Here is a 25650-nt window from a genome sequence, read left to right on the forward strand (position 1 = left end):
CAAGTTCCCGCCTGTGTTTAATACATCTCCTTCCTTTGGAAGACAAGAAGACAAACTGCTCTTTAAAAAGTTCAGTTTTAATGAAACAGGAGAGTTGTTTCAATTGTTTAATGTCATTTTTACCCATCCATTAAAGGCGGTAAGAGAGAAAAGGAATGACTTGAAGTAGAGTGACTAAGGGCATTTCACTTTTATTATGACCTGCAAAATGAGTTGAGAGATGAGAGCTAATGTATGTATGTATATACAGGTATAGCTCCAAACGGATCGGCAATGATTTGTTGTATTTTGTAGCTTAATAGCATACAATTCATTTCCTTTCCTACGGCCAAGAAAATACATGGATTATTAACTATCTTGTAACGCAATTTGTAAGATGTTAGATACTGCCTGCAAAAGAAAGATGGTTTTTGCAGTTTGTGACTAGTTTATTGCTTCATAAATTCTAAGTAATAATCCTTGCAAAAATTCATTCAGGATAAACATAAGATATCCTGATATGATTGGTTTAAATTCTTACTCTAATTTCTAATGATTTTAATCTTAAAAATAATGAAATTCTTTTTTTATTACAGAAACCTTTGAAATGCTTATCAAACTGGCTGAGAATTACACAAGCACGCTTTTCTGCAACACATACAGAAACATGGCTGCTGAGGCTGCTACACACGTTCGGGAGCTTTTCACTGATGTTGGGCTTTTCCTGTTTGGCACAGACATCAGCACAGAGGAGTTTGTCAACAGGTTTTTTGACACCCTGTTCCCAATAGTCTACAGTCACATGATTAACCCCGGTCCGACGGACGTTTCCCTGGAGTACGCCGAGTGCCTCCGCATGGCGACAAGGGACATCAGGCCCTTCGGTAACGTTCCCAAAATAGCGGCAAGACAGATGGGGAGATCCCTTTTGCCCGGCCGGACTTTCCTGCAGGCTCTGAATTTGGGGATCGAAGTGATCAATACAACAGACCATCTGCATTTCTCCGGAGACTGCAGCAGAGCTTTGCTGCGGATGCAGTACTGCCCCTACTGCCGAGGGCTGACTTGGAGCAAGCCGTGTGTGGGCTACTGCCTCAACGTCGTTCGAGGCTGCTTGGCCAACATGGCAGAGGTCGATCGTCACTGGCGGGGGTATATTCAGTCCCTGGAGGAGCTCTCAAGTGCCATGCGCGGGACGTACGACATCGAGCACGTGCTTTTAAACTTTCATTCGCTTGTTAATGACGCTCTCGTACAAGCCCATATCAGCGGACCAGAATTATCTGAGCAGGTAGGAAGCTGTTTTTAATCCATACTCGGTGCAAACATATAACACCAGAAAAGCAGCGATGATAACTAATACTAGTTGTTTGGCCATTTCTAGGCTGATGAAGACATTTGTGCTCAGCTGCATTTGGCAACGTAGTTCTCCAGCACAGTCAGTTTTATTTTAATCATGCACATGAATTGCTAATTTTTCATATTCTATTCACAAGTTTAACAACAAGTAAGGAGTCAACATTTTGGTAGCGTTTACAGAAAAGGCTTTTCAAAATGGAAAGCTTTTTTCATATGTGTAAATTTTTACATGAATCATCTAAACATTTGAAGTAATATTGAAAAATGTTTCCTACTTCACATGAAGCCACAACTTTTTCAAAATGTTAATGAGTGAAAATTTTGTTGCACAAACCAGTGGAGACTTCTGCTCCTTTACCCTTTYTGTTTACAAGTTGATATTTTTAATAGATGCACTGAATAGCCAGTTCAACAAATATTCTTTAAAAATAGAATAATAAGCAGAGGTTAGGTAAATGCGAGTGCTAAGTCTAATATACAAATTCAACATTAATATCTCTTTAGAGATTAGAAGCATCTTGTATGCCATATTGGATATAACTTTTAGGAGCACGCAAGGCTGATTTTCATGAACTCCTCACAGGAAAATTGTTTAATCATGTGATTGTTACCTTATATGCACCTAAGGATAAGAAGCCATAGGCAAGTCTCCTTATTGATACCAATGGGCTGCTTTAAGGACCTGCAGCTTTAGATATATTATTTGAATGATTTTATAGGTTTCAGAGGAAGCATTGTACATTTTGTYTGTAACACGGAGCGGAGATTTTCTTATGCACGCTTCAGGGGAAAAAAAAAGTCTTTTGAGATCTATCTTAGCTGTGAATGCATGAAGTGAAGAATTTTTAGATATAGTTTGAGAAAATACGCATGGTGTTTAGCTACACATTAGAAAGAAAGCTAGTGTATCTGCAAATTTATGAAAGCTGTGTAAGAAGCAAGATTTGAATTCTTCCTGTGTTTTATATTTAATCCACAACGTGTTTTGCAAGTATGTTTTTCTCTGTATTCTTATATACAGACTTCACTGATGGTGMCATATTCTGCACTTTAAGCTGGGTCACATATATATGATCCAAGGAGATGCCTTTATTTTTAGAGAGTGCACAGGTCAATTTGTGGCGGGGTGTCACTGTGCTGTGGCATTTCTTACTATGCTAAGAGTTCTTCCTACTTGTAGTCAGTAATAGGGAAGTTGACCCTTTCCATGAAATTCCTGTTTCATCTGCTTTATACACTCGGTTGCTTTAGCTAGGATTTCCTGCTACTGAGTGTTCCTGAGAAAAAATRTGATTTTTTAAAACAGGTTTCTGACTAATAGTTTGGTTCAAAGGTGTCTCACGGATGTCTGTCCAGTTCCTAATGTGTTTGTCAGAGTCCCATACTCTCTGACCAGGTTCTTTTAGATATTCCACACTGGAAAAGTGCACTGTCTAATATCAAAATTCACTTCTTTGAAGGTATTTGATGTTATATGGGATTCTTGATTTAGCAGCATGATACAGCAATATACTGAAATCACAATACAAGTGTATACGCTTAGCAAAATATAGCAATCGCATTATGCAGTTCAGTCGCAGTACCAGTATGATTCCCATTACTGGTCTCTATAATATGCTCACTGTCATGATGCTGGGCATCCCCAGTCTCTGGGAAGGAATACRTGGGTTGAAACCAGCTCAAGCCCGTTCCTCTCTTCAAAATTCTTTTCTTTGTTCAGTTTTTATACTCTGTATTGGGCTAAGCCRTGTATATACTTTCCCAGTGCTGGTCTGGCATACTCAGGGAGACATTCCCACTCTTTCTGATAAACTCAGGGAGCAACATTTACACCAGCTGATCCACTCAGCAGAGGTAGCTGTTTATCCAAGATGAAGGCCATCCTCTAGTCCCCTCTGTGTTGAGATGAAGTCAACTTTGTGTGCAGCAGCTGAGGTCAGTCACACCTACATTGTTCCCAAGCTTCACGAGCACCTTGCCCTTGCCMATCTCCTCTGAGCCGTCTTCCGTTGCTGGTGTGTGTTGGTTGGTCACAGAGCTACGTTTGCCTTTTAGAGATATTACCTCTTCCTTCTCAGATATTTTTGGTTATTTTGCCTACAATTTTTCTGGAACGAGATAAGCAAGTAAAGGCACAAGGAAAGGCCTTCTGTTTCCTGTTTCATCCTGGGTCACTTGGTGTGAAAAGACATCCCCTCCCAAGTGATAGACTTTTGGATTTTGAAGAGTGTACAGGCATTGCCTCAGGCTTACAGTCTCTCATTTTGATGTTTTTCAAATGAAAAGTTCTACTTGCTGTCATTCAATTTTAACAAAAAGTTAAATAACTCCCCTCCCTGTCATTTTAGCTTAATAAAAATTTTTAGATTGATTTGGATTAATTTGATTGATGTTTTATTTTGATATTCCTGAAAACTCTTTACCTTTGTTCTCCTCCTCTTTCGTCACCAGTTTAGATTGTATAACAAAAAAAAAAAAAAAAAAAAAAAAAAACAAAAAACACCATCTTTTTCTAACCTTATACACAATGCCACTGAATATGCTCACATTCATTTTCGTGTKTGTAAAAGAAATATTGAAAATGTGATTTGACGATAGCTTTCTAAGTTAAAGATATAAAGAACGCTAAATTTTTTTATCTGTGATATTAGGAGCCAGTATGTTTGTTTTAAGATCAGATGTTTACAATACTGCTTTGAGGTTAAGATCTTCTCATATAGAAGAATCACTTTCAAACTGTAAAAGTTAACAAGAAAATTTCAGTCTCCACTGAATCTGGGTCAGGCCTATGTATTTAGGCTGTTCATTAACCCTATGGCATCTTTTACATAATCTCTGTGTTACAGCCGATCGATCTTTTTTCTCTTTGATCAGTAATTCTGTCAAATAAGACTATGACACACTGATCTCTTGAAACATAGTCATCTAGTTGGTCAGTTCTCATCTGCAGAGTGTAGCTTGAGTGTATTTCAAATTTGCCAAGATATTCAATATCAAGAGTTAATTCTGACATGCAATAAATAGTCTTTCAGCTTTTAGAGGAAGACTTGAATTCTGTTGAAATTGGCTCATTAATATTTCTTTATTTTATCTTCAGAGTGACTCATGAACTGTTTCAAATTTTGATAAGCAATTAATGCATCAGTGATTCTAACAGATACAGAAAAGATGATTATGAGCCAGCAGATAATGGCTCGCTTAGGCACTAAGCAATCTCTCTAGTTTTAGAACTGAATTTCATCATGGAAAGTACTTACTGGAGTTTTAAAGAAGCAGAAAGAGAAAAAAAAATGTATAGAAATATGGGTATGTAGATGTTCATATAAAACTGTGTATCCTTCTTAATGGTACATATATTTGTATATGTCTCTCTAATAATATGTATGTTTGTGTATATAAATATACTTAAAGGATTTTGTCTAATATGTTGTAGGGATATCTATATTCAAATTTAATGTATATTAGCACATTAAGCTGAACTGTATAGTGTGGAAGGACCACAGGATCTCACAGTACAAGATTCTTTTTCCAGTAATTTACAACTTGTTCAGTATACCCTAGCTCCTTGGGTCAACAGAGCAGTGCCACACTGTCTCAAGTTGCAATTTCTCTTTCTCTTTGTTCTTCCTATTTCAGATTCAAGCCCTTTAATTTCTACCTCCCACGACTCCCTTGACTGACTAAGTGTAGCACCAGTTCTTATCTCTATACCAGGATGTTATTCTGCACTATTCTGCAGAATCTACTGGAGATACATAGGTTGTGCAACTATTCACATATTTWTATATGTTCACATATATATTGATATGCATGCCGGCTCTGTATATATTGACATATATGTCAGCTCTGTTCTGTGTTCCTGAACTCTGTATATATCCATTTGCATATCATCTATGCTCAGTGCAGTGATTTCTTAGGCATCAAAAGAGAAGATTTTTTAGCAAACTTCTGTGTCTGTGTTCATTCATCTGTAATACAATAGAGGCTTAAGGGAACAGCGTTGTACAAGACAAGAACAGTATAAGTATAGGTAATTAAGATAATCCAAAAAGATTAGATTATGTAATTTATATGTATCAGATAACAGGTAAAAATGACCACGACTTTGTGAAGGACCTTGTAACTCTATCCTATGCGTCTCTCTGTGCTCAGCATGTGTTGCCACATGCCTATCTCCCTGAGCTTCATCTAGCAAGGCAACTCTCCACTGAGGGCTACTAGGCAGGCTAATGAACGCACAAGAATGTTGTAAAACATTTGGAAAAAATCAAACATGGTAACTTTTGACAAGCTGTAATAAATTGTTGTTACCTCCATTGTTTCATGCTGCCACTGCTTGACGGTAGTAAGACAGAAGGAGAAGTAAAGATTTGAGTGAGATTTATAAAGCTCTGATGTGAATGAACCCTACAGTCCCCTACAGTACAAACCCTACAATACGGTGTAAGAGAGTATTTTGTTCCCCTTAAGCGTGGGTGAATGGCAAGGTCCCGTGCCCTGCCAAGGCAAACTCCTCTGTCAGTCAGCATGGTTCAGCGATGGCGTACACCTGTCTCTGCCACAGTTGTCCAAGTCCTGCTCTGGAACCGCCCTCAGCTATGTGTGTCCACCTCTTTCCCGGAGTGACTGCTGCATCCTGGCGTGAATGGGACGCTGGGTCAGGGAGYGGCTTGGAAGGAGCCTCTTTTAGATGTGTTTTCTTTGGTGTGTGAAGACTTACCATGCATTGGGCAATGCAACGCTGAGAGGTCTGGAGGGGAGGAAGTGAGTGGAGGTGAGAAGGGCCAGCAGGAGCTCAAGGAAAACAGAGAGGGAACAGGAAAGAAAGGGCAAAGGCAGAAGGTTTTGTAATTAAAATCTGTCTTCCAGGCTTTACATGAAACTATTGTTCTCAAATTTCAGAAGATCAATGGTGTTTGCGATTAATACTGAATAAAAGAGATGAAAAAGAATATTGATTAGTTGCTTATTGTATATTCTGAGCACTGATGATTTGGCGATCTGGATGAAAATGGAGTATGTGACTATGATATTAAAAGCGGTGTATGTCTATCAACATACTGGAATCAGAAACACAACAAAAAAGATTAAAATTGTTCAGACAAATTCTGTCATTTCCTAATTTTGTTAAGTGATGAATGGTATTTATGAATTTTTGTAGTTAATATAATCATGCAATAATTTGGAATGGGATGTTCGAAAACACTGTGTCTTAATTATGTTCTAACTCATGGTCATTTTAATAGAATAAGTTTTCCAAATAGCTGATGATACTGAAAATGCCAAATTTCTGGAAGTTCTCAATTGCTTTCACTGGTCTTAGCCTAATCCTGAAAGCAGGTCTAAGTTATGCGTTTTCTGTAAAAATATGCATAATTATATTGTATGGAAAGAGAATTTTGTCTTGCTCTTTTTCTTAACCATCATTAATTTTGAAAAAAAAATCTTTTTTGTGCTGTAGAAGGCTAGCAGTGAGGAGGAGTTAATGGGCTATATTTAAAGCTTTATTTCCTTATTGATTATTTTTGCTTGAAAGAACTAGCTATAAACACTTAAATAGTTCGAATTGCTGTAATGCAATGACATGTAGAATTTAATATTCCCATGGAGAGTCATAAATAACACACAATATTCACACAGGGATATTGTTATAAATAGAATATTCTGTAATTTTGTTTACTCCTTTCAGGATCTCTTTTATACAGTTACTTTTTATTGGGGCTTCTCTAGCTTAAAATCACACAGCCCTTATAGATATTCCATGCAATTCCAGAAAGTGAAGTGTAATAGAAGTCCATTAAACCAAGTAACTCTGAAAGAGGTATGGAAAGCAGGTGATGAAAAATATACTCTGATTATCTCAAATACTTTGTATACCTGCAAGCTGTGATACAACTCCATTTTTATTTTGAAGAAGGAGTATACCTGACTGTCAACAAAAGGCCAGACTGGCTGTATTTCTAATCGGTGAGTGCCATGCCATGATATTTAACAACTTCCATAGCATTATATGTTGASGAACTTAAAAAGATATGAGAGATCATCATCTTTTGATGATGAACCCAGTGCCATAGTGTCTAAAATCTCTTTTGTTTCTTTACATGATTATATGGCTATAAATTACTGCTTCATAACTACTGCTTTTTAGTTACTTGCTTTTGAGTGGATTRGTCATATGAACTAAATTCACAAGCTATTTGAACTAATCTTAAAAAAAGTCTTTGTCATTCTATTTTAAAGAAATTTTAATATTAGAAAATGCTGACTATAAATCTTTTGGATAAATCAGGTCATGAAAGAAATCTGAAATTGAGCACTCAAAAACATAGTTATTCCTATCACGTAGAGTTGTATTCAGACCAGTTGCTGTTACACTTCTATATCTGGTGCCTAGAAGAAAATATAATGTAGTGTTTATCAAAACTGGCTTTTGATTAAAAAAATAATAAGGGATATGCTCTAATGCAAGGCTCCAGTTGCACAGAAAGGAGCAGTGTTGTCAGTGCTGGAAACAGAGGCACAGCTTTTTGTCTCGGGATGGCTCCACTAAGGACAGCTGGCCTAGATCACARTTATTCTCCCAAGCTTCGGTCCTATTGCCACTGGCAGTCAGAGAGATGTCAGGGAAACAGGACATCAACARCACACTCCTCTTTGGCATTCAACAGCCAAACTTTGCATATGTGCACAAACATGCATGCATATAGATCTATGACTATGTAGCATGTAGTCATCCTGCATATATGGTGGGTTACTGCCTTGCAGCTTCTTGCTGAAAAGGAAAACAAGTACATTTAACCCCAAAGAAGGTTTTCCTCTGAAATTAGATATAGGAACTGGGGAGAAGGGGCATGTGATGGATAAGGGAAAAGGATAGTGTGTCCTGGGGAAGATATGCAGGTCGYCCACATCCTGTCAGGAGGCTTTGGTTACAGCAAAAGCACAAGAGCCATGACGGTGCCAGATTTGACTCTCAACGACAATCCGCAATGTATTGAGGACACACTGCACAATGCAGCTGGGGGAAGTTATAGCTGTTCTTAAGCACCTCATAGAGATCAGCCAAGGAGAATCTGCCACTGGCAAAATGAAACCTCTCACTGTAGAGGAGGGCGGAAAGGGTAAGCAGTTTGTAACAGGAGGTCAGCAAAGTACCCAATGCCAGGTTCTCACCTCCAGGCCAGAGCATGCTGCTTCCATGGAGGGTACCGCTGCTCTTCACAGAAGAGCCCTGGCAAGGACAAACTCTAACCTCCACGGGCAGAGAGACAAAGGGTGATCTGACAGCTACAGTAGCTCAGAGCTTTTGTATCTTCTTCATTAGCTAGTTCTCACAATTTTTGAGATGACATGTGATACAAACTACTTTTTTTCCTGGCTTTTGACTTCTCTCTCTACCTGTGCTGCTTCCTTCAAAAGCAGTCATTTTCTCATTGTTTTCATGCTCAGTTTCCATGACAAAGTGTGTGACACTGTTTTCTTCTCATCCAGCATACCAGCTTTTGAGTAGCGCTGTGGTGCTGCTACTACCAGTGCTCTGCTGCAGGATCTACTAGGMCTGCCAGGAACAAATGTCCCTATTTAACCTGTCCTGGGTCTTACTCCATTCTCTTTGRCCTTTTTCACTTTCTCTAGAGATAATGCTTTTTCCTATTGTTGCTGGGACTAGRTGTGCAAGACACTTTTAACCATTGGCACTACCAGACTGATGGACCCAGTGTCACTATATTTTCAAGATGCCAAAAGTCTTCATTATTATGGGATGAGTGGGCCAGGTTGCCATCTCATTTTACASTTGGTGAAGAGGGTGAAGAATCTCTGTTGGAGGGAATAGATGCAATCTTCTATGGGGARAAGAAAAGAGGAGAAAAAAATTGAGAGAACTTGTAGATAGAAGGCACTGTATCCTGCTAATAGCAGTAGTGAAAGTAGGTGTGCTGCCTGGCAGGGTTTTCTTRCTGCAAATGTTGATTTGGAAGAAGCATTAACAAGGTGGGTGCATCAGGGGAACATGGCCAAGGAACTGGTTATCTCTGAATTATTAGTTGAAGTGGGATAGGAACCACATATTGGCATCAYGGACAAGGCAAGAACCTATTCGTACCTGTTCATCATATTATTTTTCTAGTGGGGAGTGTGGGCACTGGCTTCATCTGGTGGCTGGGGAACATTATCATGCAAGGTGTCCTCTACCACAGTATACTGCAAAACTGACTCCGYAGAGGCCTGTGTATCCTTTGTTCGCAAGAGAAGTGGAGGTATTGGTGATAAGCTCTGGAGGGGAAATGAACCTTCTTTCAGAGACTGCACAAATACAACCTAAGCTTGATGTGGCAAAATTAATTATATTATTCCATGACAAAATKAATTATATTATTCATTATATTATTCCTATCACCAGGCTACCTAACTGGAGTCAGCCGTGTACACCATTAACTTTAAGCAAGTGTATATTCCCAACACTAATTTGTAAAACAATCCGCAAGTAAGCCACATACATATAGTTCTTGAAAAAAAAAAAGTAAAAAATGAAATACATGATTGTCAATAGAGCAGACYGGAATAAAATTTTAGAGTTCTGCTTGAAGCTTATGGCATATGTCTTTGCTGTCATTACTTTGTTGAATTTAAATTACTTCAGAAGATCAGTGTAAACTGATTTGTGGAAGCTGCTAAACAGTAATTGAATTTAAAGTCTTCTTATACACTGTTGTATTCTAATCTCTTTGTGTTGTAAAAGAAGGTTTGATATCCAGCAGAACATGCCATTGAACGCCCTCACTTTCTGGTTCCCTCCTCCTTCCCATTCACAGATGCACATCCTACTGTAGTTGCAAAAACCCGGTGGTGCTTACATAATAAAGTATGGCATCTTTTATACATCCGTCATTTTTTGAATATAGCAGTGCACTGCGGTTATGCCCTCTATCTAATTCAGATTCCAGTGATGTCATATTTCATTTCTCTATCTTTTCAAATTGRAAATGCTCCTTGCTTCTGTGAAAAGCCTCCTTCTGAGGTTAAACTGTTTCAATCATCAGAAAAAAAGAGTGGCAAATTTTGAAAACAAAGAGAAAATCAGCAAAGCAAGAGTTTCTGGCCTGCTTGTAACTAGTGAAAAGTTGTTTCCATTAAAGCATAGGTTGATCTTCTCACCTAACCCTTCCTAGTGGTTTGACTGCTCTTCCCATCTTTCCTATTTTGATTGGTCATTGCCGTATATTTCACTAGCTTGCACTTGCTGAGGTCTGAAGTCTAAGATATCAAAAATGGGCAAGGACAAGGATAATGTTTAGCTTTTATGAAATTAGATGCTCCAGCTAGTGCCCCAAACAAGGTCTCTCAGCCTTATGCTCCATTTCAGTCTGGAGGAAATGGAGGTTTAATTTACAGGGGAGAGCAAAAGCCATAACTTGCACTGAGCATACCCCTTACATTGTATGGGGAAACCCGTGAGTAGTCCACGCTGACTCTCAGGTCTGATCTATTCCCTGCATTGCTTCTTCAGGAGAACTGATGTAGGCTGCTATGCCTTGGCCCCAGAGCCTCTAAGGCAGGAGCAGGCATTTCACAGCTCGGTCAGAAAACAGCCCCAGAACATACCCAAAATAGGGAGCTGCTGGGAATACGGGCTGTGTCCTGAGAAACACAGTGGAGTCGCAGCAGTTCAATGCCTTCCCGTGGTTTTTAGCAGGATTAAGTCCCACTACCACACACCCAACCAGAGGCACAGCAGGGTGCTGTAAAGAAGCTCATATCCGTGAGCATCATGGAGGTTTGAAGAGATCAGCAGAGGATGCCAAGGGCAGGCGCGCTCGCAGCACCAGCRCTGCAGAGAGCCACAGCGGCTGCTGCCACCGCTGCAGCTCGCAGGCAGCCGGTGAGCAGCACGGGGCGAGCGGAAGGTTTAAGCAATGTTTCATGCTTGACATAAAAGCAGAGGAAGTCATCGGCCGGCCAAGTGATCWCAGGCTTCATTTCTCATCATTGCATTCATAGTGGTGCTTGAAGCACATAAACCCTTTTCAACTAGCCCCAGATGAAGAGAATTTTGAAGGAAGTTTTGAAGCATATTGAGTTTTCCCAGGAAAGAAAGGGAATAAAACCTATGATCAGGATTCCAATTGAAAATTAAAAAGAAAAGAAAAACCTATGAAGCATCAGAGGAGTGTGCCAAATGATATCAAGAAGAAAAGCCTCGTGTCTGATTTTGAAACTTTGTGGTGTTTGGTGATGAACAGTGCCAGGTGACAATATTACCTGGGAAAACAGAGACTTTTAATGGGAAACTGTGTACACTAAATATTTATATAGCAATGTGTAAACTAATTCACAGTCAACTTGCAAGCATTAGGGAAAATAAATGCAGATACAACATGGATATATCTGACAGGAACATTACAGAAAATCAGCATTTAAGAGGAAAATAAATTACAAGTTTGCAATTACAATACACAAGCCTCTTTGGGGTACAAACATCCTGTGGCAGTCTTTGACAAACATTTTTGCATAAACTGTGAGGATTATAGAAAATTAYGTTTGTTGATAATATATGCATATATATTTAATAAATATGTGTGTGTCAAAATATAAGGATTCTGGTTACTATACACAAATAAATTGCAGCAGCCTTAAGGATTGCTATATTGGAACATAACATGCTTGAAAAGGACTTAGCTTGTATTACATTTGATGTTCTGGATAGCTTATAGTACCCTAACAAATTGGTTGATTATATGTCAAGAAATCAGCTCCTGAAAGTCATTTTCAAGCATATTATGTTCCAATATAGCAATTAATTTTTATACCAATTAGACTGTCAATATTACCAATTTACACAACATCTTTAAATGCCTCCATACTGACTTCCAGCTTTTTTAGGAGTCGATTTCTTTCTTTTCACACAATTGACTGATTTATTAGGTGACTATAAGCTATCCAAAGCATCAAAAATATGATAAAAGTTAAAAGCTGGAAGTCTGGTACTGGTATAAAAACTGACTTACGGGGCTTTCCCACTTCCARAGTGAAATACAGAGGAAACCAGAGTGACATTCTTATATCTCTAATGTTCTGTTATCTACTGTAAGACAATTTGAAAATATACTCTGAAGTTTATTCTTTGATCGTATGAAATGATTAACAAAAAGTCGTATGTCAGACATTAGTTGAAAGATTTTTGTATAAAGTTTGAGTAATCCAGTAGATTAATGCAATTTCATTTTACAGAGAAAGTAATTCCCAGAGACTCTGTCCATTTTCCCATTTGTTCTTTCTTACTGTGTCACCCTCTGCACGGTACATTACATGCTACCACTACAAGAGTCCATGCTGTTTTACAGATATTGTTGTTCTTTGAACAACGCTTTTAGAAATTGTAACAATTCTAGTTACAAAAACTGTAAAACAGCATGGACATGTATAATGCTATAATATTTAACAATAAAATAGTAATAAATATGTCCTTCAGCATCTCATGTGTGTCAGAATCCCTGTTSCATGTTCTGTGCTGTAGAATTCTGCCAAAAAATGCCTGTTCTTTTTCAGAATAATTGGTTTATTTGCTCTTAATATTTAGAAAAAAAGTGTTCAAAGCATGGATGGAATATTAACAGAGGCAATAATATGTCTGTAAGTATACAGACGTCCTGRAAAAAAGTATATGTGAGTGTATATACATTTGCTCCTCTCATTTAGCAGGGCATTACCTCTCAAGTGCACATTAGRAAGAAAAAAATAAAACTGATGACTATTGCTGGCCATTTCCTTATTAATACTGTTGATTTCCTTATTGTAAGTTTTATGATGTGACAGATTTTGTGTTGTAGACAGCAGAGACACTAATTTCTGCCAAGAACTTCCTAAGTGTAATAGTAGGACATGAAGCTATCTTAAATAAGTCTATCTTAAATAAAGTCTGTTGCTACGCTCATTTCTCAGCATCTCAGTATTTCAAAGCATGGTGGCACAAGTGTTCATTTCAAGATACATCATTTCCAATTCCTCTTCTTCTTTCAGTCAATCTCCCTYTCATTTGTGGAAATGAGAGTAGACATATTTCTCACCTGTGGTGAGAAGCAGCTCAGATTCAAGTCAATGTCGCACACCTTTCTAAATTCTAAGTACACTGCTTTTTTTCAATTCAATTGCCTCATTGCCCAGGTTCCTCTCTTAAAACTCTGACAATGGAGCTACTTGTCAACACAGACATTGCTTTGGCAAGCAGTGCTGAGTAGCGTGGTCTACATAAGGTAAGTTCTACTGCCAAGTAAATAAGGTAGGAATGTGATCCTATTCAATGTGTTAAAGCAAAACCACTTCACAATTTGAACTAAGTAGAATTTCTCTTAAATATTGTAGCTTGCCACACTTTCTTCCCAAAGCTGAAGTCTGTTTTGTCAGGAAAGAGGACAGTCTTTAATACACCTTCCTAAATTTTTTTGCAGTTAAGAGAATGTAGGCAAAAACACTGATCCAAATGGCCTTCTTCTTTCCACTGACTGCATAAGGATAAATTTGGAATAAGCAGTCTAGGCTGCCATCACATTCTGAGTTTAGATGGCATACTAGATGTCTAACTCTGCTTTGGCATTGCGGCAAGCTGTCTGAATGTGTCCACTGGGGAACTGAGCTGCAGGAAAGGAAGATGCTCCAAGAGGCTGAAAATGGTGTGGCCTGATTCTGCATATTTACAGAGGAAGAAAGGACACATTCTCACACATTTCCAGCAGCCAAGTAAGGAGGAACAAACAAGTGTAATGGAAAGAGACAGCTACGATTCCTTTCTGTGTGCATATTCTTTTTCCCTGCTCCTCATTTTCCCTTGTGAAACAGCAAGAGAGAGAGAGCAACAGAGCTGAGCAGACTTCTGGTGTCTCAGCCAGCCCTTAAATCACTAACAACTCTTTGTACTGGAAAAGAGGAACTAGGTGAGAGCAAATATGGAGGTCTTGAAGCCAATGAGTTTTTCAGACTATTTTGGTCCCTGAAATGATAGATACGTATGAATAAGTGACTGCCTTGTACATTGTACAAGATCTTCATAGAAAACTGGTTTGTCTAGGTTCAAATAAGAGGACAAGGAAACACTGAAGGTTTGTATGCAGACGCAGGAAGCAAAATACCAGTCTCCTAAAACGTAGTCTGGAAGAGGGGAGAAACTTCCAGGTTCTCTGAAATGTCGGCTATCTAGATACTGGCTTTTGTTCCTCATCTTCTTCATTTTTTTCCCAGATGGTTTTTGATTCTTTCTTATCATGAGAAGTTGACCCTAGAATTATCTAAAGTTCTTGATAGTGTCCTACAGTAAATGAAATAATGCATTATGACCACCATTGTAAGTGGGCATGATTTTATTGACTTACATGCTTTCATAACAGTTCTTACTTACAAAACTGCTCTCTCCTTCACAGTTTTGGAACATAAATCACAGGCTGCCAGAAAGCGTAAGCACATCGTGAAAATATGCTGACACAGTCAACTTATTTTGCTTCTACAAGCTCTATCAGTTGTAAGTTACAGTAAGTTCCATGTTTTAAGTGGGTAACATGCCTGATAAAGGTTATATAGCCCCATTTCTGCTTTCATTGGCAGTCACGCAACACTGCTGAATTTCGTTTGGTTTACACAGGTGACGCTGGATAGACTTATAGTTAGGTTTAATGAACAATTCTGCCAGTAGCAGACAAGAAGGCATAATGTTAGCCCTCCAACTCAGAGCTGCACTTGCAGGGCGCGCAGAAATAAGAAGCAATAAAGTATATTTTAACCACTAGAGAGCATAGCTACATCAGTCTGAGCATACAGAGGGAGCTGATCTTGGGAATAGGAATACTGCTGGTTTTATATAATTGCTTTTCAGAGGAGAACCACAGAGTGTTTTCACCRAGCGTAAATGAAACACCTTGGCATCCACTGAAGCAGACTTGGATCAGGAGAGCTGGCAGCCTCTCACAAGAAGCAGTTTTGTTGAACTGCCTTTGAAGAGTTTGAACTGGCAGTGCTGTATTCTGGCTGCAGGGTGACTTGGCCAAGAACACTAGGATTTCCCCTAACATTAAGCCATTAAAAAAAAAATCGTTTCCTTCCCTCCCACCCCCATTCAGAAGAAGAAACTAGTTTTACTGCCAGACCTGCTGAGTGTTAGTGCCTCCTGAAAGGAGCAGCAGAATTAAAAACATTGAAGTTTTGGGTAATTAAAGAGCAGAAGATGCAAATTAAAATTATATTAAGTAACATATTTAATGGGCTATTAGATTTTATTTTACAAGCAGAACATGCAAAACAATGAAGGAAATCAGAGATAATTAAAGATTCACAGGATATGAGAGCAGTCTCAAGAACTTAGGCTTTGGTAGCTATAACAGAATGAGTAGGATATGAGTCCCGGTCACATCAAAGTTTTGGACTGTGGCCCCCAAAACACAAGAGCTTGGATGCTATGTTTTGCAAACCCTCCTCAAAAAATATTTGTTTAAAAAAAATTGTTTTGCAGCCTCTTAGTATTTTTCATCTTGGGTTGTAAGTCTTGCCTTAATTTGGTCCTCCAAAAGATACCTGTCAGTCTGATGCTGCACTAGTGCCAAGCAGTGGAATGATTAATTCAAGTATCTCCAGTATAGTGCTTTATACGTGTGTGTGTGTATGAAGAGGATTTGCTTTTCTTTGCAATGTTCTTTTTTGTTGTTTTTTTGTGGGGGTATTTTTTTTTTCTGATGAGGCACCTACTACCTTGCTGGGAGGTCTTCCTCTTGTATTTTTGCATTGTGTATTTCTCTCTGTTAAATTTCATCTGTTTGGGTGTGGGAAAATTTTTAAATGTAACAAGATTGTTTTGAATTTGATCAGTTCTCTCATATGCTTGAAACTGCTTCCAGCTCCATCCCAGTTGGAAGATTTATAAATGTACTTTTCAATGTATCAGCCAAGCTTTTAATTACAATTTTGAAAAAAAAATGGTTTGAAATGATCATTCTTTGGCAAGTCCATCTGAGATTTGTCTTGCAGGTGATTATAAATTGAGGGTTTAATAATTTATAGAAATATCATTCTAAGTATCAACTTTAGTCTGTAAATCTCTAGGCTGCTGTTTCACAATGTTTTTCTCTTTTAAGTTGTCTTGGACTCATCTCATAAATTCTGTAAAATGATGAAGTTTATGTATGAAGCTTGTAAAATTATATACTGCTATTGCTATAGAACTTTGAATTCTGGAAATCTAAAACCTATTGCCAGGAATTGTGAAACAATGATGGAGAAAAGGAAACAATTAGTTTAGGAACAATAAAGCACACAACRTTTACAAGGGAAACAAGGACATTACCCTATTTTTGCATGACTCCTCTGCACTGTCAGCATTGGTGATACTCCATTGCTCTTTCRTAAGACAGTCCCATTCCCTTTCTTCTTTCCTCTTCTGAAGAAGAAACAGCACATTGTAATAAATTAATTCTTGTTGTCCCTGTACTCAAAAACTTGAATTTTGTCTCATTCTAAGTCCTTCTGTCTTTCATATGTATGCACACTCTCACATATCAGAATACATTTTGCTTTTCAACTAAAGTTTCACGTTAAATAGTCTGCTACAAGCAACAAACTATAGAAGCTAGCTCGAGCACTTGGAAAAGATATTGAAATGGTGGTGCTCCCTCTTGTGGTTTAACTAGAAGAAAACAATCAGCTGAAGCAGAGCTAAGTGTGGRGCTATATTGCCTGTTGTAGCCGTAGCACAGCTGGAGATTGTTAGAAGTTAAAAAGAGAAGCAAATCTTACTTTGAGACATCTTCATTTTCACCTGCTTAGACAATCAAAAAGTGCCAAGACCCTATGGTGCCTGGTAACGGAGAAACGATCCTTTCCTGTGCTACTCTCAAAGATTGGCTATTGGAAAAGTGTGTGGTGTATTTCTCTTTTTCTCCTCTGTTTTACACGTTCCAATCTACCTGAAAATATTATACATCCACTTACAAGGATTAAATATGAATCAAGGAAAAATTCATAAATATTAAAGACACTTTTTCTGGAAAAATATTTTGGGTTCTTTGATTAGCAGTCTRTTACTAGAAATATTTGTGGCTAATGAAGAATACATCTCTTGAAGAAAATACTCATTTTTTTTTTTTATTCCTAGAAAGCCAAATAAAATTAACTTATTCACAAATTTTCTTTCTTTCCTGCCTTCCTTCTTTCTTTCTTTCTTTCTTTCTGTCTATCTGCCTTTCTATCTATCTGTATCATCCAGTACTTCCCTGCCATCTCTAGACTTGTTTTAGAACTGCTGGACTTCAGCTGTCCAGTTGTTCGTGAGTATTTGAATATCTGAAGGGTTTTGTCTCATTAACTATAAGAGATGTTGGAAAAATTGTGATGTGATTGCTAGAACTGAGGGCCACCAAACTAAACACTGAATGGAAACACGCATTAAATACAAGTAGTTTTAAATGCTTGTATACACTGATGTCTGTCGCACTAATAATGTCTTGCAGGTTTGAGACATGGTGTCCTAATCTAGCAAATACTTGGCATATATCCTATTTATGGGAGAGCTGAGAGATGCATATGTCAAAAATATACAAAGGTTATTAACCTAATGAAAAAAGTGTTAACAATTAAATACCAGAAACACTGCAGGACTAGGAGATAGTCATCTTTTCAGAGTAGTTCACATCAGCTCATGACCCAAACCGGAGCAATGGGTCTCAGGCTTCCTGAGATTTATTTCTGTCGCAGTGGCGGGGTTAAAAGATTATGGTATAGTTAATCACAGAGACTTGGCATGGCTAGTTTGAAGTGTGCAGTAGCACAGGGCATCCAGTTTACTTCAATCATTTTCCAACTGGGCTTTTTAGCTTTAGTAAAGTTAGTCTAAACTCTCAAGGTTTGGAGCAAGACCGCTTCTGGTACGTAACCCAGCCTGCTTGTAGCTCCTCTGTGTGTCTCCATGCTGTAGATACAAACATAAGCAGTGGAAAAGATATATTTATGTGAATGTTCATCCATACATACACATACATAAATACACACACATGTGTATCAGTATGTGTGTGCTTGTGTGTATATATATGTGTATATATATATATATATATGTATTTCCTTCTGCTCTTGTCTTCTTAAAAAGGAAATGCCACCTTTATTTTCATTCTTTAAAATAAATGTAGGCATGATCATCACAGTTCAGAGTGGAAAAAATGTTCAGAATGGAAATAATCTGTCATTTCAGTGCTAACGCTGCGATCAGAAAGAACCATTTCTGTAGTAGGAAAAAAATACCATAAAATGTAACAGATTTTTCCTATCAAACATATGAACTTAGAGGATAGTTACCCACCATTACTGTTGTGATGCTCACATCATTATCCAGCATAGTAAATGTAAATGTAAATCTAGTAAAGGTAAAAGTTTATAATGCTCCAGTTTTACAAAGTATAAGCAACCACAGAAGTTCTATAGAATTACACCAAGCAAAATCAAACTACCATAAAGTTCATATGTGGCACTAATTGCAATTTAAGTGCATGGTTATTACAAGAGATTTTAATTAACCCAGTCATCATACTGTGGCATACAAATTGTGCATAATAACGGCATGCTGAGTATAATGACAATAGGTTTGTCTGAATGGTGGAAATGAGGAGTTTTATCATATTCTGAGGTTTGTCTTTATGCCCCTAAATATTGGGTAGTATTTGTTTAAGAACAATCAAACAGGAATATTTTTTGAAAACACTAATAAGTTTATTAGGCTTGTCTGTTTTAAGATTTTATAGTCATCTCTAAATCTTACTGAAATCTAATTCTCTCCTATGTAATTTTTTTGGTGATTTTTTTCTGTCTCTCTTTTTTCAGGGAATTTTCAGTCCCCTTAAAGAATCATTTTACATGCTCTTTTAGGGGTTTATGTTTGAAGCCAAGAAAACACTCTGTTTGTGAAAACGTTCAATGGGAATACCCTTCCAGTGTAACTGGAGGAGGGTAAGAATGCGTTATGTTCGGATACTATGGCAAAATGATCGTTAGCTCAAAAGCATAGTGAGAACATTCCCCTAGTCTCAAAGTTATCATGTCAGTCTATGTCTCTGAAGACTGACACTGATAGCACTGACTGATTTTTTAATAGGAAGGTTAAATTTGCAGCCCAAAGGCTAAAAATAAAGAAACAATGTGGTTAATGAATGTAATAGTCCTCATGAAAACATTGGAAATGCAGTTAAGTGGCATTACATTTATGCCATATAGTCATTCCCAGAGACCTAAATAGTGCATCAGAAAAGTAGAAGCTTTTAGGGGAAAGTGTGTCTATTTTTTTTTTTTTTTTTAGAATATAGCCTGCTCTGTACTGGAAAGTGAAATTCAGACATTGTTCCTTTAAAATGATTTTGCTCACAGGCAGAACAGGCACCTGAGGCAAGATAAGACTATATGACCTTTTTATGTGTGCAACAGTTTAATGACAAAACTGGGTGACAATGAAGACTAAGCCAGTGAGGGAGGCCTTTGACATGCATATACGTTTAATGGTTTAAACATGACATAAAAGTGACAGCCACCAGTGAACAGTTGAAAAAAATGGACAGATTGGGTTCAGCTGGGTGAATAACACGAGTGTGATGTTTCAAAGCATAAAAAGGAGAACTAGCATCACACGATGCCAGTCAGTCAGACAGCGGTCCCAGGATTTTAAATATAAGAGAGTTGAGAAAGGACAGAGATGAAGATGTTGTCAGAGTGCATGCTTGTACATGCTGAAGTAGCTCATCCTGCAGAAACTATGTCTGAAAAGTAAAAGTGACTTTGCTAAAGGTGAATGAGCTGAAAGCTCGCACAAACCATTAACATAGCACATCTCACATATATCATTAATATAACTGAGTTCTCGGCCATATGGTTACTGTCGAGTACTTCGTTATGGGATGATGGAAGTGTACATGGTGCTGTACAAATACTTTTTAAAAGTTTAACTAATGCTGTTTTCAGCAGCTCTGCTTTAAGAATTTTCTACAGATGGCTTTTGAAAAAAAAATAGTTCTTAAAAAGATATTTCAGATAATGACCAGATTCTCGTAGTATTTATGTATGCAAAATTTATCTAAGATTATGTTTAAAGAAAAAAAATGTTTGAAACAGAAGTTTTCTTATAAAAGTGTCAGTAAATGCAAAATTCCCAATATTGCATACTGCCTTTCCTGGGACTTTCACTTAAAGAAAGTAAATACAGAAAAAAGGCATTAGACAGTGATTTTGAAACAAATATGCAATATGTAAAACAAAATAGCCCATACTCCAAACCACTATGCCTGTAAAATTTACTGAGTTTCTTTGTTTTTTCCTTCTAGCCATAGTAAAATATACAGAGATTTTATTAGAAATTCAAGAAGTATAGATAGATGTTAATATTATTGCCTTCTTAATAGATCTAAATGTATATGTTTTTTTCAGTTTGCTATAACTGGAACCAGCCCTTTTTCTTTTCTTTTCTGTTCTGTTCTATTCTTTTTCCTGACCCAAAGGACTGGTACTCATCTGCTTAGAGCAGAGTAAGGCTGTATTAGCTAGTGGAACATCTGCATCACGTTGCTCCATTTCTCATGGTCTCCCACCCTGCAGCCAGTCTCTGCGAGTGCTTGGACAAGGCACATAAGTCTATACAATTTACACAACTATCCCCTGTCTGTCACAAGACAAAGATCCTCCTTCCCAAACATCTGGATCTGACTCACTGTCTATTAAACCCTTATTTTCAATCTTGAGAAGACAAAGACTAACCCCCTAAGGCAAGCCCATAMTGAGGTAACTTAAAACATCAGTTGCTTCCTTGTCATATAACTCTGATCACATGTATAATATGTGCCATGTCAGGGAACAACAGGAGCAAAGTGAGACAAGTAAAAAGAAAAGCAATTTTCTTCCTGTGGAAGATCAGGATCAGAGTGGTACAGAATGGCTGAAAGGCTAGATCGTTACTTAGGTGAAATGGTGAAATGTGGCAGTTAACTGGCATATTTGCACAAGGATAGGTGAAACCTGGAGAGCGTGTGGAGAATTCCGAGAATCAAAATATAGTTTGGACACCTGTATTTAGACATGTGAATCTCAAATTCATGTGACTCTTCAGTTCATACAATGAACATTTCTTCTGTAGGAACTAAAAATGTGAATCCATTCTTCCTTTATCTGGCCTAAGTGAGCACACTCTACAAGTCTTTGGTTATCACTGCTTGCACCACCACGCAACCATGCATACAAAACAAAACAAAACAAAACAAAACAAAACAAAACACACACACATGAAGATTGGATATATTCCTTTTATTTTAAATTTAAAGTATATTTCTGAGCCAATACTATTGCATTTTCAGGTATTCTGTGTAAGACTTTGATGTAAGTGATGATAAGCTGAAACAGATTTATTTTCTTTGCTCTTACATGTGAGGACATAAGCAAGAGGAAAAAAAAGATCCTTGCTGTGTAACACATACACACCCTTTCCTCTTTTTTGTGGGAGCATTCTGAATATACTTTTGCTTCAGAAATTGGATCCCTGTCTTAGAGCCAAAAGTGCTCTCCTTTCTCCCTCTTCCTCTTAAGAAGGTTGACTACATATTGGAACCAAGTTTTAACAATTCATATACAATATTAGTTTTCCAGTAGTGCATGTGTACTAGCTTATACAAGATATATGCTGTTCACTGCTTAATATCTGGTCAGATTTGATCCTTACCATGAAGTATATCTTATTTAATAAAAATGTGTGACTCTAATTATTTTTCTTCAGTGACTAGGAAGAATAAGGAGCTGTGATCATGAATTGATATCCTCTATAGTATAAAATGTGGTACTGAGCATTTTGTAAAGAGGAAAATGGGAGTTGATATAAATTTGTATCTATTGATACTGAGATCAGAAAGCCAGACATATAAAATCCCTTGATATTTTCAACATCTATGGTCTGAACCATTAAACTTTCATCTTGGATCATTAAATTTACATCTTGCAAAGTTGTAATGCAAGTTTCTATCATGCTAAGTGTTCWCTATATGCTCTGGGTAACTATGCTGAACACGCCATAATAATTCATCAACTGTGAAAGAAATCACAAAGTTCAACGCATATTAAAAATGTGATTGGGGTACATCACAGAAAAATGGAAATACACTGTTGTTCACAACACTTCCTGATCTCTTAGGTTGCTGTTACTATCTACATAACAATACAGTTTCCTGATAGGAATAAAAATACACACCATCAATAAAATGCATGTGGTGACTTACTTATACACTTTGTATTCCTTTAAAAGCAGGAGATGTTTTTGTTTGTTTGTTTCTTTATATAAAGACTAATTATGTGTTTAATGCATTCATTGTGGACATCAATGTTGACAAGTGTCATACTTAATGAAACYTTTTTAGTTCATCTTCATGAGCTGTGCACAGGCTTCCTTTCTTATTAAAGTGCACTTAAACTGAATTGAGAACTAGAGAATTATTTTTGTTTATGTATGTTCTTTCTGCCTTATGTCTTATTTTCCTTTTAGGTGAACAAGATATGTGGTCCTCCTGCAAGAAAGCTGACGCAGTCGCCAGGTTGCTCCTTTGATCAGAACAAAGATAATCAAAGGTTGAAGATGTTCTCAAGAGACGGCGAAGAAACCCTTGCCAACAGAAGAAAGTAAGACATTAGTTTTACAACCAGAAAGAAAGAATAAAGTAAGCCATCAATTTTACAACAGAATAGATTATATTCAATGCAATGGCATGCATTAGTGGAGAATAAATAGAGACTGAAAGGAATAAAGCATTTCAACAACAAAATCTCTTCTAGTCTGTTTCTGAATGAGTTGTTTTATGATTAGATTAAGTTTTCTGAAATAATGGACACAGGAGYAGGGTGATTTAAAAAGAATGGGTAATGTTGCTAAAATATGAATGTTAGCTATATCTTTGTGTGCTAGTCTTCAGATTATACTTAATCGGCACATGTGTAAGCGTTATTAAATCTGTCAAGAAGTGATTGCCACTGTTATCACAAGACTATTTGTACAAATTGATCAGACATAAAAGAATGAATGATTTTGTTCCCATATACTCACCTTTCTGTTGAAAATGAGACAACTAAGCACTTAGGGCTAAAATCTTGAAATCCTGCTCCAAGCAAATCCTTTTGATTTTTCACTAGTTCTTTTGCCAGTATACGTTTAATTCAGGTGACAGCAAGGACTTTGGGATTTGGTCTATGGTTCTATGATTTATACCCAGTTCAGCATCACAAGGTAAAATTTACCTAAAGATGCAGATGTCTGCATATGAGCTGGGTGTTTAAGCTGTGTTGTAGTCAGTGGAGAGGAGGACTCGGTTCATTTGCCCACATAGAAGCAAGCATTTAGGACTGTTTGGGGATACGTTAGTGACCCCAGCTGATCTGCTGCTGCCAGGAAGGATGYATTTGTCCTGCAAGTTGTGTTGTGCCCTTCAGCACTGTGCAGATACCCGGAATGCCTGAGAGCATCTCACAGGGCACCAGATATCTACGTTTTGGGAAATGAATCAAGTCTTTAATGACTATAAGGAGTAACAAGCCTTAAGGAGTCTTAATTGAAACTAAAGACATTTATTATTATTATTTGCTAAAATACAGAAAGTATTTTGTCCTCTTTTTCCTTTCACTTCAGTTTGTAGTGCAGAAGGAAGAAGTGAAACAGTTGCAGGGAATAATTGCTCAGCATTGATTTTGGAGAAGTAGAGTACCTATGTGCTTAAAGGCCACTAATCTAGCTAGTGCAAGGTCCTTCATGTTCCAAATAGYGGTGAAAGCAAGTGAGATTTAGAGGAACATTGTGGGGAGGGAAAGAGATGCAAAACAGGGGTCTGTTTTAGCCAGCATAGAAGCTCCTCAGGCAACACATATTAAACAGACACATTTTCCTCTATCCATTTTGTGCGGTCATTTGTCCTCCTCTTGCCAGTGCCCTGCAAATATAGAACCATATTCTAAAATCTCACTTAATCCGGRGCTGTAGCCCGATTCCAAATAAGTGGTGCACAGACTGACCTCACCAGCACTCAGAGACACCTCAGGAGACGTGGCAGCGGGTGGCAGCACAGAGCAGTTGTTGTCCCTCCGCCTGAGGTGCTGGGACCACCTTGTGGAGTGTGGCAGGCCCTGCACCAAAGGCATGGCGGGGGCGGAGGAGGAAGAGTCTGAGATCCCCTGGCACAGATTTCACTTTAACAACTYCACTGTTCACGCCGTCTCCGTGTTCGTTACCTCCTGGATCACCTCCTTCCCTTTTAGTCACAGTCGCTTTCTATTCCGCTTGCCATTCCCATGGCAACCGTAACAATTCCTCAGATGGAAGAGTAACTTCAGGAAATGGTTAGAGCCTGCTTTTAAGGAAGCGCTAGTCTCTGAGTGAAACTCCGCTTTATTTACTGCCCGTGGACTGGTGGCAGCAGCTGGATCTTGGCTGATCTCACGAGCTTTAGCAGAAAAGAGGATGCTTCTCCCAAACTGTGTAGGACTTGGTCAATGGCTGTTATCCTTAAAAACGTTGCTTATCTGTGTCTTAAAAGTTCCATAATTTCCTGATATTTTTCAAATGTATCCTCAGTTGAAGTCTTACATTTTGAAGTACGTGTTGGGCTATCTCTGCCTAAACTTTTTCCTAAATTATTTTCAAAATCAGACAGCTTAAACAGCACTGTCCTTGGCTGATGTTCTCTAGTGCCGTGTGGCACAAGAAGAAATGGAAATGTTGCTGTGCTTTTGAAGCTAGAATTTGTGTGATGAATGAAAAGGAATGCTAACCTTCCATAATAGTATACAATCTTAAAAAATTATAATGCTCTTTCTTCCAGAATGGAACATTGTAGGAAGCTTTTAGCAAGTTGAATAAAACTGTAGAAAGTGAACATTTCCAAAAAAGCAGATAAGAAATATCTGTAGCTTCTGCTGACTATAATTGCACATTTGTGCTCAGCTGCCTATAATTATATGCTATCTGGTCTAGAAGATGATGATGTGAAAATTGACATTCAAACCATCTGCCCTTCTAACTACTTTGGTCAGATATCTACAGGGGTTGAARTCAGTTATTACTTCTATATTAACTTCTGCTTTGCCTCAGGATATATTTACTAATAAACTGAATGACTGACCTTTCTGTTATAATACAGTTTGTCACAAGATATTACAGCAGCTGTATTTATTTCCATTTCTGCATTATACTCAGACTGATTGTGTGAAAGAAATTCCTACTATTTACTATAAGAAGAGCCTGTAATCACTAGTTTTCATCCACTATGTAAACCCAGAGGACAC

At 37.8% G+C, this 25650-nt stretch overlaps 1 protein-coding gene across 1 annotated transcript in view; it reads left to right on the forward strand.

Moving 5' to 3' along the window:
* Positions 1-25650, forward strand: part of GPC5 (glypican 5) — a 712598-nt gene that overhangs the window by 141526 nt on the left and 545422 nt on the right. The window contains exons 4-5 of the mRNA XM_085306027.1: positions 576-1270; positions 22868-23001. Coding sequence (XP_085162153.1) covers positions 576-1270; positions 22868-23001 — 829 coding nt within the window. The remainder of the gene's footprint in view (positions 1-575; positions 1271-22867; positions 23002-25650) is intronic.

This window comes from Rhea americana, unplaced genomic scaffold (genome assembly GCF_003343005.1).
Source record: "Rhea americana isolate MKP2758 unplaced genomic scaffold, rheAme1 scaffold_23, whole genome shotgun sequence".
NCBI lineage: Eukaryota > Metazoa > Chordata > Aves > Rheiformes > Rheidae > Rhea > Rhea americana.